Source organism: Semicossyphus pulcher, unplaced genomic scaffold, assembly GCF_022749685.1.
Source record: "Semicossyphus pulcher isolate SPU_LCO1_2020_fin unplaced genomic scaffold, fSemPul1.0.p SCAF_17, whole genome shotgun sequence".
NCBI lineage: Eukaryota > Metazoa > Chordata > Actinopteri > Labriformes > Labridae > Semicossyphus > Semicossyphus pulcher.
The window spans coordinates 10,077,152-10,099,196 of record NW_027211681.1 but is presented as its reverse complement, the minus strand read 5'-3'; the positions used below and the strand labels follow the sequence as shown (position 1 = coordinate 10,099,196).

General features: G+C 41.5%; 1 protein-coding gene across 1 annotated transcript in view; it reads right to left on the bottom strand.

Annotated features, from left to right (window-relative positions):
* Nucleotides 1–22,045, bottom strand: part of tbc1d1 (TBC1 (tre-2/USP6, BUB2, cdc16) domain family, member 1) — a 43,448-nt gene that overhangs the window by 16,643 nt on the left and 4,760 nt on the right. Inside the window, 10 exon segments of the mRNA XM_069666067.1 lie at nt 3,159–3,292; nt 4,815–5,075; nt 5,346–5,494; nt 5,620–5,745; nt 5,955–6,071; nt 6,765–6,856; nt 7,016–7,148; nt 8,044–8,148; nt 8,236–8,325; nt 9,540–10,130. Coding sequence (XP_069522168.1) covers nt 3,159–3,292; nt 4,815–5,075; nt 5,346–5,494; nt 5,620–5,745; nt 5,955–6,071; nt 6,765–6,856; nt 7,016–7,148; nt 8,044–8,148; nt 8,236–8,325; nt 9,540–10,130 — 1,798 coding nt within the window.

Below are 22,045 nucleotides of genomic sequence, written 5' to 3'. Positions count from 1 at the left end.
CAACACCCCATGCTAGAATGTGTGCCATTGTTTACTTTTCCAGATCAACGCCAGATTAAAGATTTGTTTTCTGTCACTTCACCTCCCTTCACATCACACTGCTACTGGACTTCACATCTCTGCAGGTGTCATATAAGGCACAAAAGGTTTTTGGTGTGCAAACTGGGGTCAAAAAACGCATTGTGCTTTGGATTTGAAGAAGCTTTAAGTGACACAAAGTGGCGTGATATTTGCTGTAGGTACTTTTGCTGCTTTACTGAAAAAAAATGCAAAATTATGTAATGTGACAATATAGCAAAAGTCCCTGACAATCATGACAACGCAGGGCAAAGTTTACAGAGATCTTCACCAACTCTCAAAGACACTTAACAAGATATCTCCACGATGAGAGGATAAAAAACTGTAATGTTTACGATCATTTCTTTGATTTAACACAGCTCCTGTGAGGAACTTTCGGTTTGTGTTGATTCTGGCGCCCCCTGTGGACAAAGAAGTACCTCTTATCTCTTTGCTGATTTGTCCTGTACATGCTTAAGTGGAGGTATACAAAAACTCTAATCCTGCTTTCTTTAACAGGCATGTGTATCACTCAATTTTTGCCCTGGAAAATGTAAACAAAGGCAGCGTGCAGTTTATCACTTCGTCTGACACCGGGCCAGCAGTTTCAGGCATTCAAAAATAACTATATAGAAATAATCACTGGGGTTGCTGATAGTTTTGTTCTAGGCATCAGAATTAAATTCAGTCTGTTTCTTTAAGTATTACCTCGAATGATCTCCTCACAGGTGTATGCCTCTGTCAACCAATCACGTCGAGTTAACATCCATCGGTGTTTCCCAGACAATGAAACAGCAACTGTGGCCCAGGATGGGAGAAAGTGGATCGCTTTGTATGATGAAAATATTCAAAGAACATTCTACTATTAAAACGAAACTATGGAATAAGTAGGGCTAATAAAGAGGAAAGATCTTAGCGCTATTTACAGCAGGTACATAATACCAGAGAAGAGCTTTGGTATCTGCAGAGAAGGTGATTGTCAGAAGAGCAATCAGTTTGATAACCAATTAAGTCTTACTAGTGCGATGCCTGCGGGGCGTGGTCTTTTGGAGCGTGTGGAATGAGCTTCAGCGTTATTAGTGCGTTCAGCGTTATCTAAGGGCGTGCTCATTTGGAACACCTGCCGGCTTGGTGCGGTTTGCGGCGTTCTTCAGAACTGTCATCCGATCAACTTCACACTCGACACTCCCTTGGGTCCTCAGCATTACACCTGCCAAGCGTGACGTTGATCAGATGAACTGTACCAGAAATATCCAAATGATAGACAGACCGACAAAGATCCAGATAGTTTGTTGTCATAGAAAAACACAGCATCTTAAATTAGAGGGTTGGCAGCTTTTCACTGTTTGATATGAATGCAAACTGAATGTCTTTTTTTTTTGGATTATTTTCTGGCTTTTTGCCTGTATTGTATAGGACAGCTGAAGTGAGACAGGAAATGTGGGGAGTAAAGAGTGGGGGATGACATGCACCAAATGATCGGCAGATGAACCTGTGATCAGTGTGTCGAGGACTGTAGCCTCTAAACATGGTGCGCCTGCTCTACCAACTGAGCTAACCAGCGCCCCCGGTTCAAACAAGACATCTGAAGACGTTTTTTCCCCCACTATTTTCTTACATTTTATGAAAGACAATGATAAATAGATAAACCAATAAACTGCTGAGATGAACAGGGTTTAATGCATGTGCCACTACAAGTCTGTGCTGTAGGTTGACTTCAGTACTGAACCCATCTCTTCTAAGAACTTAATATAAACACTAATAATAAAGTGTCATAAAAATAACTTCCTGTCTTACTGTGTGTGAACATGTTTCCATATTTTCCCTTAAGGAGTTTTTGTGTGCTTGTACTGTGTTTGTTCAGGAGTAACAGTGTGACCAAGCCAACTATCTCAACTGTCAACACTTCTGTCATACACACACACGGTACGTATAATTAACAAAATGCAGCATCTGAAGACGTGCAAGCACACGCATGATTCCCACGTCTGCACAGCCAGACACACACGATATTTTGTGGGCGTATTCCAAGAAAAGAGGTGATTGATATTTCAAAGCTATCGGACATTAAAGCAATAATTTACTGACTGTAGAACAGGGCTGTCAATCTCCAGGCGGACCTACTTCTTTGATTATTTTTACTCGCTGAAGGCAATGACGCTTTAACTCATTTCAGCTTCATTGTCAAACCTGAAAAGACAACTCCATCAGACAAAGAATTTACGCTCACTTAATAACGCAAAATGTAAAGCTGCAAAACAAACACAAAATGCCACAAAACCTCATGTGTCAGTCTATGACAGATCACAGAAGACACCCACTAGCCCAGTTTAGCATGAAACTATAATTTCTAGCTTGCTTTATATAATATAATAAATATCAATGTAGCCATACTGGAGAGAAGAGGCTACAGTAAAGTGATCTTTTCTCATCCCCTTCCTAGAGTGACACCGAGTGGAAAGACTTTGTCCCTGCACCGCTGTCTACGCCTAAGGAGCTGGTAGGGATGTTTGTTATTGCACAGGTGACGTAGCACTTACAGGTGTCTTGCTAATGCTCTTATCTGCCAAATTATTGTTAGCTTACTTGTCCCAAAAGAACATGTGTGTTTACACAAGTGCCTTGACCTAGAACTGCCTTCTACCTTTGTTGAACTTTACAACTGGAACGTGCAAAGTGATCCTAGAGGGAAGATCAAAGTTCTTTGATGCATACAGACAAACTTATTCTACACAAGTGCACAACGCCGTATACGTCTGTTGTTTTGGACAGTTAGTTTTTTTTGGGTGACAGGAAGCAAAATGTTTGATAACTCCGTGAGATTAACTTACATTATAATTATTCACTGTGGCGTCAATTTGTGTTAAACAACATAAGTGTGTTTTGCTGTAGCTTTGCAGGCAGGTTTCAGCATTGTCTCTTTAACTGTATCAAAATATCTTTCCCTGCCATGCTCGCTAGCTTTGGCTTGTGGAAGCTCCACTCATGAGCGATGATTTCAAGCAATAGAGTCAAGCAGCTAGACAGGCAGGGAGGCTGGATTTAAATGACAAGACCAAAATTGCAGTGTTACATCATCTTGAGAGAGTCTTGATTCTTACCAATGGTTTCTGTGCTCTTCTGAGGTGTAGCGACCCGCAGGAAGATCTGCTGCCTCCATGAGTGGCGATGGCTCCGCAGAGGGCTTTCCCCTACTTCAAATGCTTTACATGGCGTGGACAGAGCTGCAACATCACTGAAATACAAACAAGCACACACAAAGGAATTGCTACATAATTCTCTGTATTATACACACCACTGTCTATTCAGTGTACATATGTGTGTACCTGCTCTTTAGCTCAGGGAAATCATTCTCTTGGACAGGGGCCAGAAATGGAAATTTCAGAAAATTAGGGACAGAGGAGGAGGAGCGGAGACGAGCGCGCAGACCACCCAGCGGACTGAGATGGAAAGATGGAGGTGAAAAAAGGATGCAAAAACAGATATATGACAAAAAAAAGGCCCCGTTAAGACAGAGAGACACGCGACTTATATGAAATGCTTTTCACCTTTCAACCTGTCAACCAACAGGTAACACATTTAGCATGTCTCTGTCTAAACAGGGCCTTAGAGAGTAATATGACAACAATGTAAAAAGAAGCTTTACACAATAAATAAGAGCACGTAAAACAGAAAATAAGAGATAATGCATGAGATGAACAGAAAGCCAATGCAGGAGTCTCACCTTCTTTTATTGAGCCGGGCTCCAGCAGAAGGAGAGGAAGGATGATGAGTGAGGGGAGGAGAGAGAGATGAAGGGCAAGGAGGAACAGGAGGGAGGGTGGAGTTGGATGGGGCATGTCTGAGAAACAGTGCAAATACAGGAAAAGAGAGCAAAGGAGCAGAGACAATGAAAAAAGTATGAAAACAGAAAATAAATTGAAGGGAATTAAGTTTTTGAGTAGAGGCAGATTCAGGAGATGTGGCTCGTGTGAAATTGGTAGAAATATTGTAAACTGAACATATTGTCTTGTCCTTGTTTAGTTGTCAACAATGCGAGTGAAAATTAAGACTATTAGTATAAAAACTGATGCAGAACCAGAGGTATTGTCTTCTTGGATTCCTTATCAAAACAATGTGCCTACACTACCCACAATGCAACTCCTGCAGAGATTTGTGTAGTTATAAAAGCAGCTAGCAGCAGCATGTGAGGCCTCCAGCTGTTAGTCTCAAGCAGAGATGAGGAGCAGACAACAGAGGTTTTGTAAGCTCACATCTATCTAACTAGTATCTAAGTATTTTCAGCTTCAAACCAGCCCCAACCAAAGCTGACTCTAGTGACATCACTTCAATCAGCAGACAAACCATCAGAATTAGCATAGCTCCCCCTGGAGCCACAAAAGGCCTAATACAATTGTTTTGAATAAGAGCCAAGGGAAGTTGATTTTAGGAAATGGACCATCACTTTCCCATGAAAGTCACTATTTTAAGCATAAAGCTGAGTTTATACTCAAATATGTAGTTATTCAGAGGAAACCCATGTCATTCAACCACCCATGAGACTGCTTTTACAGACTTAGTCCTGATTGTTATCACTTACTAGGATTTAAGTCTGCAGGTGTAGCTACAAATTAATCATAAATCACATGATTACACTTACAGTAAACGCAATACATACTGCACATACCAAATAAGGTTCAGTTCAACCGTCTCCCTCTTTTTTTTAACCTTTTCTCTCTGAAGGACTCAAATCACACAAACACAAACACACTCCTTACTTGCTCTGGTGCGGAGTGTCGGTGCTGACGGAGTAGTGTCGTACGAGCTTGGGCTTCGTAGTTGCAGAAGGGTCCTGTGGTGAGTTATTTAGTGTGTGCAACGGTGAGTACTCTGCTGAGGAGGGGGTGGGAGGGTGGCTGAAGGTGCTGGCCCGTCTGCGGAAGCCCGGTGGCTGAGCGTCACCGAGTAAAGAGGAGGAGGAGGGAGACAGGTGGAGAGAGGAGTCAAGGTGCTTCAGGTCTCCTGTAGAGTTGTGGCACCTGATTATGAGGAGGAAAGTAGACAATACCCACTACTTAGTAATCTATTGCACAGGAAGTCCCGAAACGGAAAAACAATAAAAAACTAATTCAAAGACACATTAAAAAAGTAAAAATATCCGTCATAACGGAAGTCTGCTGTGTTGTCCCTTTTGAACTTGTGGTTGAAAAAACCCTTTAATCATGAAATCCAATAAAACAAGAAGGGCAGCTCTGACCTTTAAAGCACTGACTGTTCTGCCCCAAGATATGAGTCACTGTGTGGGTTACCTGAGTGGGCTGGTGGGTCGCAGCTGGGAGGAGGCAGGCAGGGGGTCATCTAATGAGGGCTGCTCCGGGCTGCTGACGACCGTACAAACGGAAGAGCCGCTGTCACTTCCTATGCTGTTGTCCCTCTGAGCTCTGGCTTTGCTGCTCCCCTGTAAAAACAAAAACACACACCATGGTTAAATAGTACACATGAAATAAAATAAACAACTAATACCATACAAGTGCATACTTGAGCATTGCTGACTACAAACCAAGCAGGAAAGAGCATATCTACCTTCCAGATCCCCTCTAGGGACTCAGTGAGAGAGCGCTTCGCTCGACTCTTGAACTGTTCAAGTCGCTGTCGACTGCTACTCTGCTGCTGCGCCTCCACGGGGGCCGGTGCAGCCTCCTCAGACACCTATAAAAAAACGTGGAGACACAAAGGGAGACAGTATAATTATCACATTTTTTATTTTCATGGGGAACAACTCTTTAACAGAAATGTTGGTACACTGTTGAGCAAATGTAGGACATAACTGGAATAGAGACAGGAAATGAGTGACAAAAAGAACAGGGAGAGCTGGTACTAAAGTGTATATGTGTGCATGTGAGATTTGCGACAGTTACCTGTTTGTTGTCTCCTGACAGTGTGTGCTGATGGCTCCTCTGTCTCTCCTCATACAGACTCCTCAAAGACGCCATCACCAGCTCATTCTCCTCCTGATCACTCTTAGGACGAGCTCTCTGAAATGCACAAAATACAGATCTTTTGTAGTACATTTTTTCTGTTCAACCCTGAGAAATAAATTATACTTTAGGAACAGTTTGAAAAAGTTAACAATATAAACAAATGTCAAAATCAGGTTATAATAAAGGTTATATGTGATGAACAAAAATTAACAATAGGTTGCAAGTTGACTTTTTAGCAATTTGGGAACTCAACAAATGATGATGGAAGTGATCTGCTGATCTCAGGTACAGTATTTATAGAAACTCATTCAGAGCCGTTGTAGTGTTGCAGTTCAGCAGCATCACCAGCAGATGTCAGCAGAGTCTTAGAGAAATATTTGACGGCATGTGCCTGTCATGACTCTAACTGTTCAACAATCTCGAGTCGCACTGATGGAGGAATGGTTGTATGCATTTGCATAAGTAGCGTTTTCAAACAAATCCACTTGTGTTTCTGGAGTGCAGCGAGAGCTGGAAAGAGCAATATACAATAGATCACAAGGGAAACAGATGATGTTGCAGGAATATTGTATGTAAAATAAAGTCATGTGTACAAACTCAATTTAAACTTGTGTTTCTGCAGTGTTTCAGTAATGCTGGGCTGCAGACTGACAGGTTTGTTTCCAGCTGCAGTCACCCTTTAGGGAACTTCAGGAATTCACACATTGCCCTAAAGGTGCTTTAGAAAGAACGGAGTAGACACATTACCATAGTGTTTTCAAACACTGAAGCCTGCTCCTGGTTGTCCAGAGTGGCCAAGTGCCGCTGAAGCTCCAGCTTGGTTTTGGATGGATGCAGACCTGAAAAAGATGGACCCAAGAAGATACAGCTACATTTCTCACGTTTTGTATCTTGCAATTGTTTTCTACAGTTCTTTTCAACAAGTCAGATGGGCTTGGTAACAGTATCAATCAACTCACATCAAGTAAAGGAGCGCAGGGACTCTTTTTTTTTTTTACCTTCTATCCTCTCACACAGTCTGTGGAGCTGCTGCATGGGGCAGCTGTCACACTGCTGGCTCTGGGTCTTTGCATTCTGCTGCAGTGCTGCCACAGAGAACGCCTGCTTCAAGGTCAGCATGATCTCATCCACCTACAAGAGCAAAACACAAAACTTGTGCTTTTCTTAAACCATCCAGCATTATATCCTCTTTTCTTTTTAAGATTTTTTTTTTGGCTTTTTGCCTTTATTCATAGGACAGCTGAAGAGAGACAGGAAATGTGGGGAGCAGAGAGTGGGGGATGACATGCACCAAATGGATCCGCAGACAGGGAGTCGAACCTGTGATCAGTGTGACGAGGACTGTGGCCTCTATACATGGGGCGCCTGCTCTACCAACCGAACCAAACCAGCGCCCCTCATATCCTGTTTTCTAACCCAAGATAATGTCAGTATAAGTGGAAAAGCTGGGTCTGCCAATATAACATCTTTTTTATTATGGAAATGCAGATTGTCCCTCAGATTTTCCTCAGAAGACTTGGCATTATTGATGTATAGCAGTCCAAGTGACTCATTATTTCAAGAACTACAGTAACATGTATCTGGTATAAGCCAATCACACTGCATCATTAGCTGAACACAGCATGACTCATGAGCACAGATGCACTAAGTCAAAGTTCTTAAGAAAAAGAGCAGAATTTATGCTTGATTGACAGAAAACGTTGTTGAAAGATATTAGCTTCAGGCGCTATGACGCTTGAATTTAAATGTGGGCTGATCAAATGTGATCACTGAATGGGTTGCTTTGGTATAAAAATAGAAGGAAATTAGGTTTGGAAATAAACATAAATCTCAACTTTGCAGTGTATTTGCATAAACGAATGAATGAGTGAATGAACTGCACCGACAGAAATCTTTATGTCTGCACATGCTATTTGGATGGAGGGACAAACAGAAAACCACGTTTTATCATGTTTCCTACACAACAACAAGCTCCTTCCTTGTCTTGCCATGTTCTACTTGCTCTCATTCATTATATTCTTCTCACCAGTGATTCATCGGTGCATTGGAAGACATAGCAGACAAAGTGGCAGCTCCCTCCTTCCACTGTCTCCCTGCAAATGAAGCCAAAGTGATCCACGTGACGAATACCCTGGAAAGAGAAAATCAGTTGGTTATGAGGATTCAAGAGGGCCTTAAAAATGCTATACATGATGCACACAAACACAAAGCGTCAAACCTGTGAGCAGAAGGAGATCTCTTTGAAACTCTTCTCTATGGCAACTTTCTTAGTGTCTGGACTAATCAGGAAGATCTGAGATCTGCCCACCTGAGACAAACAGAAAACAAAGATAAAATAGTTAGACGCTGTGAGCAGGCATATTCGCAGGCTTGAAATCTTTACTGAGTGCTTCTGTCAGTTTGTGTTTGTGGGTATGAGTGTGGCGAGGTCTTGTGGTGTGGATCTGACAGCAATGAGGAGCCTCAGAGCATCAACTAGTTACGAGCCTATTCCAATTACTCACAATGGAAACATAGTGATTTTTTTTTTTTTTTTTTTACATGCATCTTAAAAATAGATGTGTTTAATGTCAAGAAAGCCTGTATCAATGACCTTGTGATATAAAAGGAAGTCAAAAAGTTTTTTTCTTTTTATCGTCATCATTGTAATGAAGAAGTTTCATTTCTGCTCAAAAAGTACCAATGCTTTATAGGGTATCCCCATATATACCATTATTAGAGCATGAATCACCATCACAGCTCAACCTCAGAATGGGACTCATAATAAGCTAGTGATCTCATTTCCTTCAAATTCCCAAGTCTTCGACCTCTTACTGCGAACACGTTCCCCTAAATGAAATCAAATATGAATCACATCATCGGACTACTTCTGTAGCAGAAGGGGGATTTATTCTGTCTTCAAATTTGAGGCGATGATGTCACAGGGATGAGGTCATTCTGTCAACTATCCATGGCAGCAGCAGGATATATAATCAGTGTCTATAATGTGTCTGTATTTGCTGAGAGGAGCAGCAACAGGCCCCAGTGGTTCCTGTACCAGTGGTCACCATTTCCTGTCTGGGTGACAAACAGGAAATCTCCTGTTGGCAGGGGGTCACTGAGGTCATATTAAGGTGAATCAGAAGAGCTTGACTTAGCTCACTTTTAGCAGCAGTCAGCATTTCCTCTCGCTGAGTCATCTGGGGATTTATATCTTTGTCTCTCTTTTGTTCTCTCCCTCCCCGTCCTTTATGAGTGGCTGTGCACGAGGACTTGTTATTTAGGGGGAATCCAAAATTGGGACTTCACGGCACTGCAAAGTTCTCTTCTGTTTCTCAACAAAGAAGTGCCGATTGTTGCGGTTCAGCAGCAGGTCCACACAAATGTTCTAAATAAATCAATACTGATCTTATAATTTAGTTTGATGTATTGTGAATAGTTTCTATGAGAATATACCTGTAAAATAAAGAGTATAAAAATGTAAGCAGTGTTATAAGAGCATACTTGTTTTTGTTTGAGTGTATGTCTATTGATGAAAATTACCGTAAACAGCATGGTCCTGTTCTCCTGCAGGCTGGTGGGCTGCACTCCAGCGGAGTGGGCGTGCGCGTCAGTAGTGTTGTTGTGAGAGATCTCTGGAGAGAGTCCATTCTCATCCAGGGCCTGCAGACAGGGAAAGCTGGGGTCTCTTTTAAACAGGACAGGACGCTTCCCTGTGGTGGGACTCCCTGCTGCATCATTACCAGCGGCACCACTCCCGAGTCCATTCGATTGCAAGGTTAACGCCCTCCTCAGCCCGCCCACGTTCCCCCCACTATTTCCGCCTTTATCGGCCGTCCCTGAGCCATGCAGCTGGCTAAACTTCTCGATGCACTCGTCAATCAGAGCAGGAGGGGCTTTCTTGTGAGCGACGCTGACGCGGCCGCAGAACAGCACCTCAAACTTCTTGGCGAATGTTGTTGGAGACACAGCAGAGGAGGGGGCCACGGAGGCTGTTGTTGTGGAGTGAGAAGAAAAGCATTTTTCAGACGGATCACGGCCTCCAGCGGAAGTCTTGTTGGAAATGTTGTTGATATCATCGTTGCGTGCCGAACTCTTGCCGGCCTGCCTTAACGTACTGATGATCTCTGGAACCTGGAGAGATGGCAGGAGATAAGGAGGTGTTACCACAGTTAAACACATGGCATAAAAACATAATAACAATAAAGCATAATAACAGGACAGTTATATTAACCAATACGATCAGAAGGCCTAATTAAATAGAATGGGCCATAACATTCTCGTGAATTGAAGAAATACTAAATACGCACAGCAATGGTGAATGGACTGGACTTATATAGCACTTTTCTAGCCTTTGCGACCACTCAAAGCTGCTTTTACACTACATATCACATTCACCCATTCACACACACATTCATACACTGATGGCAGAGGCTGCTACGTAAAGTGCCCAACTGTCAACCAGTTATCACATTCATACCCGTTGGCTATGCCACCGGAAGCAATTTGGGGTTTAGTGTCTTGCCCAAGGACACTTCGACATGTAACCTGATTGGCTGGGGATCGAACCTCCGACCTTCTGATTGAAAGACGACCGACTCTACCACTGAGCCACCCGCAACAACCACAATTGCTCCATTTATCAATGTAGATGCCACACCTCACTGTGACCTAACATAACATATGCTGTAATGTGTGTTTTGGTTCCCTAGAATAGAGCAGCCCTTATGATATCTTCCGGCGTATAAAGGAAGCCAAATTAGGACCTTTGGGCTCAAAGCACGCTTTGTACTCACTTTCCCTTCATTTCCTTTCCCCCCTTACACTCTCTCCATGTAATCTTTGGTTGTCCACTTTTTCTCTGTTAATTATACTTCCATTGCTAATAAAACTATTTAAAGCTGACTGTTTACAAGTATCCGCTTTCTGACAACTGTTATTGTGTGTATTCTTGCTCTTTGTGTGAGAGTTAAATGCTCCAAGCACGCCACTGTTTGTGTAAGTGTGTGAGTGAAAGACAGAAACAGACAAAAAGCAAACTTTCCTGAATGGATCTACCTTGGATTCCTGGCCTGCTGCTCTGAAGAAAAACAGACTTGTATGCACACTCTTAAATGCAAACAGGGCTCATAACACACACTTGCACACAGCCACATACATATTGTAACAGAGATAATGAGCTGATGGAGATAAGGGAAAAAATAGCTGTTCTCTTTTACTGTGGTAACAACAATTTAAGTTGCATAGTAGTACCGGGGACAACAGGGCCACAGCTCTGCCTTGTTGTCTCGCCAAATAGCACGGCTCGGGCTGAAGGCCCTAACGGATCAGGCAGTCAAAACAGTTAGTTAAAAAAAAGACGAAAAAAGACGAAAAAGACAGAAAAAGAAAAGAATAAAATGTTCACTTTCTTAGAGCAATTATACACACTCACTGCCATTCATAAACTTTATTCAGGAAAGTGCAATAAACAGAGATTATGAATTATAATGATTTTGAATGACTTGGCTGTGAATGTAGTTTATATAATCTTTGTAAACATTCATGTCAAACTTCATAGATACAAACCGGTGTGCAAAAAAACAAAAAACAAAGCAGAACAGCGGAGAAAAAGCAGTGATCCTTTTGTCTTCCTGGATATTTACTCTAAAATTGTCCTGTTGCTTTGTATATTCTGTTAAAGTAGATCCTAATTTTGAGGTGCAGATGTGTTTCTGTTCTTTTCAACCGCTGCTGGTCCCTCAGGTCAGCAGCTTCTGAGGGTTGAATGAGGACAGCTTAGGACAAATGTAGCGTAACTCCGGGATCTCACCCAGACAAAAATCCTTCTCTGTTAACACTCTTTCCATGACTAACAAGGAGGATTTCCATGACCGTAAAAATAGTCTGACACTTTGCCTGTGCCAGTTTTAAAGACAAAAAATTAACTAAACACATGAGAATAAAAACATTTGAAAAGCTAGGTGAAGTTAGATAAACTCAGGGTCAGGAGCCAAAGCCATCATGTATCATCTTAGTATTAAAAACAAACAACCTGTAGTTTTAAAGGTTGCTGTTTGGTCAGCTTCAATTCATGTGAATTACAATGTATTCAACTGCAGAAAAAAGTATCGCAACATTCATACAAACTTTTTGAATCAATCCTGAAGCATCAAAAGTCATCCAAAGTAGTCAAACAGGCAGCAACCATTCAGACTGACAATAGTCACAGTCCGATCTATGTAGCTCAGGAAGATGATAATAAGAACATAACTGAGGTTATTTTTGGCCATAATCAATACCACAAAGGTAGAGTGTGGTTAAGCAAACATATGAGACCGTCAAAGCTGAGCAAAGTGAAATCCAGCATCCATCATAGTCCTTCAAAATAAAAGCATCAGCCTCACAGTAAAAACCTGCGACAGTGGCATCTCAGTGCACAACATGTTCCTCTTGTTGTGTAAACACTCAGTTACACATGTCAATGTTCTCTTTCAGCACCCTGATGATCGTTACTGTGTTTCACATGCTGATATCTCTCCTCTCCAGCAAGGACACTGTGTGCTGTATATCTGCAGCCCTGTGCTGATAATAACTGGCAGCAGTTACAACATCAACACTGTAACAAGAGACAAACAAAGAAATCCCCCCCATCATCCCAGTAAAGTAACTCATCCAGAGCAGTGAGGCAGACTGTAGCCTGGAATGTGACACTGCTATAGTTCAGTGTCCCAGAGTGTGTTATTCCTGCAAGAGGGTCAAAGGTCAAAATAGCTAAAATAAAACTTTTTCTATTTAATTTTACTTTGACAAACATGACTTTATTTAAATTCATGAACATTTCCCAGGCTACTTTCTAAGACAACTTCCTCTATGTCAACAAACAGAAGTGTAGCACACTGATGAAAAAAGGCATAAGTCTAAGTAGGACGCAGTTGTGCTGTCATTGTGTGTACAGACAAAAATGTTATGCTACAGAAATATATCATCACGATCATTATCTACAAAAATGACCTTAGCCAGAGGAGGCTGCCAATATACACATGCTCCTCCTATCGTGGCCCCAGTGTTCTGCTGCACTGCTGCTCTGGCAGAGAACCAAACCAAGGAACCAAAAGGAGGAAGTAGACGCACAAAGCAGAAGCGGTGGTTGACTCACATTGGTGATGTCATCAATGTGAGAAGCCTGAGCAGCAACTAAATCTGCAGGCTCACAAACACACACACACACACACATACACACACTTCCAGTCAGGTCATGCTGTGTCTTGCATCGGCATCAGATGTGCTCACTCCTGCTCTTCTATCAAAACAATACCAGCCTCACACTTAGTGCCTTGTTCTGTCCTAACTGTAGGGATGATTGCATAAGGAGTGCGTCTGCTAAATGCCCCACATGTCACGTATCCTCGACTCTTCAATTATTAGTAGTAATGAGCTTATTAATCTACCCAACAGAAGAGGGGTGGGAGATGTGGCCAAAATATTCTATTAGGCCTTGTAATGCATTTTAACAGGAACAGTGTAGACAGCCATAAAGAAACGATTTTGTAATTTCAATTAAGAAACTTCCTCAAATGTAGTTGTTTTCTTTCCTTTGGTCTGGAACTCCCAAAGAAACAGACACAAACACTATGGGATGCCTCCTTCTGCTCTTTATTTGCAACAGAAACTGTTCAGAAAGGAGATGGTTCGCTGACAGTCATTTCCTGTCTCTGTGTCGCATGTTTTTTCCCCCCCTATTCCCCCGCCCCTTTAAGAGACTAGCTGCAGCTCCTTTGACTTTTCATTGAAATGGGAGAAGTTATAGTCAGCATATAGTAGGTTATAGTTAAAGTAAAGTAATAATCTCAAAGATTTTCATGTAAATAAATGTCTGTTAAGTGGCTATCTATCGCCGAATGCGGTAACACATTGTTGGTGATTGAGCCTTTGGCCCGCTGATGAAAGCCTTTGCATTTGCAGTATTATGGACTGGGTGTCTGGTGCGACTTTTGCGGAAAAAAATCACAAGCGACGGCCAGTTAGTGAGATGTTTGCCATCACCCAGCAGTGGTTGGTCTGCCAGAGAGGGTAGGCGAAGCTAGGCAGCTGCTTTTCCGGTCTCTGCAAGTGTTGCGTTTATACAGTAATCTACTATAGAGCTGAAGGATTTTGAAAAAAATAACTAATTGTGATCATTTTGACTCGTATTGTGATTTGCAGCAGGGGCCCGCCGCGGACAAATTGTTGCCGCCGCTGCTTCAGATTTGTATAATGTGTCCTGAAGTTGCAATTAAGCGAATACGAGGAGATGTCCGCTCCAAATGAACAGTTGTTTGCCCGCTCTCCTCGTTGAGGTAGAGCACTGAAACAGTGACACGAGTCACAGGACGTCAATCACAAGTGAAGTCGTGGCAACCAAATAAACAACAGCGGGACCAGTTTACTCCTCACACAGTGTTCTAACAGCAAAAGAGGGTCCAACATCGGACGCTCTCTGTCCGCACACAATCATATGCAGTGCTGTTACACAATGTAAACAATCTTATTGTGTATCTCCGTATGTCCCTATTGTAAATTCATTGATTGTCGCTGTTTATAAAGCTTATAAAAAGGCTCAGATGTCATTTGGTAATGTTTCATTCAATTCGATTAATTCATTACAAAGCCTGTAATTAATGTGATGTTTTTTTTTATTTTACTGTCAACAGAATGGAAGAGATATATAAGACATACACAGAGAAATAAACAGAAAAGGAAAAGAGAAAGCTTGTTCTACTGTGTGCTTAGTTCCAACATGAGTCTGAATCACAGCAATTTGACCTCAGGGCTTTCTGGCTTTTTACTGACAAACACCACATGAATATGTTCCCTAACTGACAGCAGAGACACGTGCTGCGACACAGGACTCCATGTGTGAAGTGTTACTCCTCCAGCCCCTCTGATTTTGACTCTGTTTATTTACATCCATCAAGAATAGTTAAACAGCTCTGGATAACAGAGACCTTCTGCAGCCTCTGATTTTACATCGCATAATAAACTAACTGAGTTCAGCGTGCTGCTTCCGTAAACTGAAGATAAGGGTCTCAGTCCCAAAGGAAGACATGGCACCAGCACCAGACGTAAACACAGAGTCTGACTTACTGCTCTACTGGCTACTGTTGGATATACTTTTATATAATAGTTACATTTGACATAAACATCAAGACCATGACGCTGATGAATATAATTGTTAACTATAGTACTTTTTATTCTGAGATTCCAATCTCCATCTAATGACTTTCTCCTCCAACTATCTGTTTAACCACTGATTCCTTTACTGTTTCTCCTCCCATCCTCAGCATCCAGGCACCATGTTTCTCACCCTCTAGCTCCTAGGGTCTCCTTGTTTTCAATCATCCTGGCATGGGAGTGGAGTCTGCTCTCTGTCCACTAACAACAGACCTCTCTCTGTTTTGCTAACCTCCGTCCATTCACCTACTCCTTCTTCCTCTTCCTTCTGCTTTTACAGTCTGATTCTCTGAAACACTTTAACCAACAGATACACTTTGTCCTCACACGTGCCTCTCCTCTCACTCCTCTGTGTCCCTCTGTCATTAAAGACACTGAACAACCACAAAGAGGAGGAGGGTTTGTTTTCTTAATTGCACTCATCCAGCCCTCTTATCCCAGTGTCACTCCCTCTGCTTTGTTAGGCAGGGAAAGGCTCCTTAAAGGCCCAGCATGATGATTTTATAACCTCTACCCTCAGTCAATCACACCCTTTGTATTTGGGACTTTCCTGGCCCATCTACCATGAAAAATATCGCATTTTTAAATGGCATTCTTTTATGGTTCCTAATTTGAGAATGGGTGAACAGACAGGGAAGCAAAACTGAAATTAAAATATTCTTTAGAAGAGTGTTCTTTCAAGCAAATAGCCATGTTTGATAGTGCCAACTTCATAACTATGAGAAGTTCATTATTTGAATTTGTTTGGGATTTGGAAAGCCGGATATAACAAGCCATTTTAAAAAGGCTTTTTTCATATTTCACTTTTTTTTTTTAATCACAGGCAAATTGTTTATTCAATAAGATAAGATAAAATAGATCTTTATTAATCCCAAAGGAAATTATAGCACCAAATAGCTCCAAAAATACAGTTCAAAACTTGAGAAATACAAAAAAAAAAAAATAATAACTCAAACATAAGTGAAAGTATAAAGTGTATGACTTAATGCAAAAGAGACACTGCATAATAGAAAAAACAATATTACAATAGTTATCTACAAAAGTAGGCAGAAAGTAATGGCGCCAAGATTTTCTAAATATTATTCAATTACATCCTTAATTGTAAAATATCTAGTATTTCTGCATTAAAGTGTCTAAAAATGGGCAGTGTTTTATCGAGGTATAAGAACATATTGATACACTCTAGTACCACAATACTCTATTATGATTCCTAATTAATAGTTTACATGCAAGGGCTGTGCTTAATCCTACGACTTCTATATAGCAGTGTTCTTGTCTATCTTCTGTAACTCTTCTAATCAACGTAACAATGTAAATCGAGTCAGGCAGACAAAAGCCATAACGTAAAGAAAGAAACACAGACCTACGTATTGTGGGAAACCTCAGAGAATAAAAAAGTGGAGAAGGAATGTGCTAAATGTTAACGTGAGCTTACAAAACTTGGGGTTGTTTCGTTAGAGAGAAATGACATAACTTGAAGGAAAAAAAGGGGGACATAATTTATGCCCGAGACACAACAGATAGATTTTTATCAGTGGTGGTTGTATTACAACAGAAACAAGAATGTACACTGCTGTTTTCTGTTTTTGTAGCCCTTTCATACAGAGACTCTGCAACAGTAGGGCTGTACCCGAATCAGGATTCTTTGAGACGAATCGGATTTGGCTGTTCAATATGAAGATTCGACTATTCGTTGCCTTTTTTTTCTTCATATAGCAGTGTTTGGGGGGGAGAGGGGGTACTCTGACTAAATATATTAGAACCTTAGGCCCTGTGAATATACAAGGAGGCTCACGCACCTTCATTAGACCTTAAAAAACATCATACAAAAAATCTGATGCAGACTCGCAGCGCCAAGAGGGGGGCACGAGCACAGAGGGAGGTAGGGAGCGGGTGATCGCGGACTGAAGTGATGACGTGGTAAACAACTTAGTTTGATCATGACGCCTGATGCTCCTCTAAAGTTCTGTGTGAACTACACAAACTACACAGCAGACTGGAGTCTCTGTTAACAGTGACAGACAGAAAGATCTGCAGGAATAACACAGATCCACGTTATTAAACGTCTGTTTCCTCCCCGCGCTGTGTTATTATAAACTATGATGAACTGATCGCAGGTTACAGCTCCTGCTTGTGTCATTCACAGCATGCGGAGACGTACTTTTTATTTTATAGTAATGGAAATACGGACAGATCGTGACATTATTGAGCCAGGTACAGAGCATGAAAAACACTCTTCAGTTAACCAACAGCGCATGTCACCGAGAAAAACAAAAATAAAACAAAGGCTCAACTTGAAGAATTTCAAGTCGACTGAGGGGTCGCAGACACAGATTGGACTCGTCGATATTCCGGGGGCAGCCCTATGTAACAGGGCCGTAACTTGGTTCTGCCATTAGCCTACATCTTCTTTTTCTTTTACACTGAATCAAAATATTGCTGTGTATTATTTTACACAGCTTTCCGGCAGCGCCAGCAAAAGAGGCACCACGTGTCAATAAACAGCGCAAGCTTTACATACATACTCACGGCGCTGTTCAGTGCTGCCGGCGCCTGTGTTTTCAAAACGTTGTTTCACCTCCATTACGAAAAAGACTTTGCCTCACGATTCCGCCTCTGCATCTGTTATACAGAACACTGAGGCACAACAACGGCGTAATTGTCCCATCTTGAACAGGCTGTGTAAAAGGGTCTTGTGATTGTGTAGGAGAGAAAGCATTGATTTGTTTTTTACTTATAGAACGCTGGAGAACTCTGCAGCCTTGACGAAGGAATACAGTCACATTTCTTTGTACGTCACCATGTCACCCATTCCAGGATTTCTTCTTTCCAATGTTCTCCTTTTTTAGACCCCTTCATACAATTGGCTTCCTTTTTTAGACTGCTCGTACAAGGCTGAAACATCTGATGCAGAGTAGTGGATTAGGAGGACTGAACTGGAGTGGAGAGAGGGGTTTTGCTCCTCAAAGATGCATAAGCTAAAGACACACAGCACACAGGATCTTGTTCAGGGAAACATTTACACGAGGCTGATCTCAGACAGGAAGGCAGTTGGACATAGCCTCTGGCTGTGACCCACAGAAGTGGCCTCTTTCAGGGGAACAACACTGAACAAGTACAGTGTCTCTCCCCCGGCAAGAATTAAATGGAGCTACTGTAGCATTGACCTCAAAAAGAAGGAAGTTACACAAGGGCCACCGGTAAAAGAGAAGCTGCAATTCAGTGCAATAAACATCAGAAGTTTTCAGTGAGAGCAAAAAGGTAAACGGAGAGGATATCATGAGAAGTAGAGGCCGTTCACATCACTCTTGGGCTCACAATTATTGAAATTCTTACTTCATCTTTCCCCCTTCTTTGGCTTCTCGCCTTCTAGATTTTCAAAACAGTCGTTTCCCTCTCACAAGGCTGAAAGACTCTGACACTTGTATGTCCTACATTTTTAAGCAATAGTAGACATGACAAGATGTTTGCCCAACAAAGATGAAAGATAAAACACAGCAATGCTACTCCGGTTCTTTACCCAAAGATAAAGAACTTGTGTTGTAATTTAGACCTAGTTATAATAAACTAGTTAAACATGGACAAAAGCTACATTTAAAGAAATACTCAAAACAAAACACTAGCCTAAACTAGAGATGTCAGGAATAAGGCATTACAGCTGAATGTCACTGAAAACCAAGTGACACAAGAATGATGACAAGCCCGGGGAAAAAAGTCCCTCTACTGCACTGCATGGTCATGTGCCTGTCCGGGTCTCGTGCCTTGTGGAGCATAGCCAGAGCTCCCAGAAGTTCAAAGTCTAGGAGTCATGCAACAAATGAGGACTGTCAATAACAGACGGGGAAGGGCAGAAAATGACATTTTTAAAAGGTTGTGGAATAGTCGTAAAGCAGGAAGTGTGACTGAAATGGTTAGCCACAAGGGAGACCAACACACTGACATCACTCTAGTGGGATTAAAGAGCCACTTCACAGCACAAAGACAAGCCAGGCTGAAACTACCAACTCATTCAAATGTGATAAAGGGGACACAGTGCATGGGCTTGTTGTCAGAGTGCTGTGCTGAGTCAGAATGAACTCTTGGCTAAGAAATATTTAGGTCAGTCAGGTTCACAGATACCACAGTGTTCTCATCGCAGGGGACCGAGGAGTCTTTAGTGGTGTAGCGCAGAAACTGACATGAAGACAGGTGAGGCAAGCAAAAGCATGAAGGGAAAAGTGAACGACAGCTAAACAAATAGACAAAAAGCAGACCCACTATTGACGGGGACAGCCTGTTGGTTATATAAAGACAGGAAGGTGCCTCAAGTTTACTGGCTTGTTTTTACTACAGCCTGGCGACTGTGTCACATGAAGAGGGAGGGAAAAGCATGTGAGACCAGGGGATTACAAGAGGGTGGCAGTGAGGGAAAAAGGGGCATTAAAATCCAAGCGCTACAGCCTCTCTAGGACAATTTGGGTAATCATTAAGCCTAATCACTTTTGAAAGTAGGTTTTTTTTATTGTCAAAATCAAAATGCTGTCGAGGGTACTTTCCAAGTTGAGAGGAATCTGAGGAAGTTGCATGTCAGCGTCGTAACAAGTTGATCTTGAAAAGTCCAACAAACCACATCTGACTCTTTAGTATCTTGATCTCAACAATTGTCCCCATCACAACTCTACAATTGAAAAACACTATAACAATCACTTAATCAGAAAAACCAAGAAGCATCAGCATTCTCCTCCCACGTTCTGCAGTTCAAATGTTGATATTTACTCTCGCTTTAAGAGGCTTTAAGATGGCATGTGTGTGAAACCAGCTATCACGAAGAGAAGTGAGAGCTTGAGACAGACTATGTGACTAATCTGCCGCACAGAACCTCCTGCCTCCTGGTCCAGGAGTGAAGTCCTGGCATGAGCACAATGACTCTGGAGGTGATATCGCCATGACTCACTCACATACACCTACATTTGGCTTGTGTTTACGACAGCTAAGCAGACTGGATTTTCCCGTACTCCTCTTCACAGAGGGGCTGACAGCCAGCACTGCCACTGTGTAACAGAATCAGCATCGAGACAAGGGAAAAAAAACGTATTTAAAGAGAAAAATGACCATGCACTGTTTCAAAAGCCATGTTGAGAAACAAGTAGTGAAGTAGGAGGAAAAAGAGAGATACTTCCCTGTAAGGGTGGGAATCGCAGGGGAACTCATGATACGTGGCCCACGATAACGATAATATCACGATACAGCGATTCTGCTTTAATTTATATATTGCAAGACAATCATATAATGATACATCACGATATCTGATTAACTGAAGAATACAAAATGCTCCTTAAAAGGTGAAGTGCAGATTATTGCATTTATTCACTGCAATTGGGTGTCAGTTTCACAGATTTTGATACAAACTGAGATAAACAACCTGGCAGGGAGATCTGTTTAGAGCGTTGAATTTTTATTATTATTAAAAAGTCCATCTTTGGCACCAGCAATATGATTATTGTGTCACACCAGTCGGAACAACAATATATTGCGAAAAAAAGTAATTTTCATTTTTATAACTGACAAATCCGCAAAATCTTTTCTCAATTATTCATTTGTTTAGAAAATGTAGGAAAAGTGTGTAAAGCACCCATAATGTATTAAAGCCCGAGGTTATGTGTTTGCACAACTACCAGTGGAAATCATAAAGGTTAGTAGGTCAATTTACTTATGCTGGTAGTTATGGAAGACTACCAGCAAAAAAATCACGGATGACAATTCATTGTTGTGCAACATCTATAATATCATATTAATGTTCTTTTAATAACTCAATTAGAAAATAATGATTTGATTGTTAGGAGACTTCACTGAAAAAGTGAAGACGTGACAGTATTAATCTGACCCTTACAGTTCAAAATCCTTATTCAACAACTTCGAGAACAGATATGAATACATGCATGAAAGTACCAAATTCCAAGTTTGCAAACTTTAACTTATTAACATAATTTGAAGCTTGTTTAACTGCCTAAAGTACAGGTTGATTCAAATGGAACTTTTGTCAACTATAGACAGCTACGTTACCCTAAATGTTAACCAGCACACCGGCAGAAAGCATACAAGTGATGACATTTTCCACCCATCATTTCTTGACCAGTTAAGGTAACTACTGCAGGGCCACACATCACATCCACTTCAAAGGAGGGGCAGTAACTATGTTAAAGTTTACTTTACAAACAGACATTTGAAATTAAGACAAGCCTGCGTGTCAAGTAACTTAGTTTAACAAATACAGGTTAATTTAAAGTATTGGAAACGTCCTACTCGGTCAATAATGACGAAAAAACCCGAACATGTAACGACTGTTCTGTAACGAATGTTCACACTGACAGAGTTGGGAACTTGGCTAACATCTTGTGCTAATTAAGCTAACGTTAACGTTAGCTAACTGTCTACTTAGCATGGCACGCCAACTAAACAAAACGGCACCGACATAGCTTTTGAACTTCACTTACATCTTTCTGTTCTTGTTTACTGTTGAACAAGTTGAGTCGCTGGAGTCGCGCTTTCATCCCATCAGCCATAAACTTTACAAACAGCGATCTGTGTGGTTACTTTTCCGACACTCGCTTCTGACAGTGTGGGACACTTCAATATCATTTCATTGGAAAGTTGATTTTGTCCCTGAAACCGAGGAGGTCCAACGGTTTAGTTGACGAGATAAACTACAAAACATCCGGTTTTAAAATTTCAAAGTAAGATCATTCCAATTAGCTCATATCCATATCCCCTGAGTAATATTCTTTTGTGCTTTTGTTTTGAAGGCAACTTGACCATCTTCCGAATGTATTTCAGTTAACTTGACTCAGCTAAATCCACCAATACGTTGAGAGAACAGG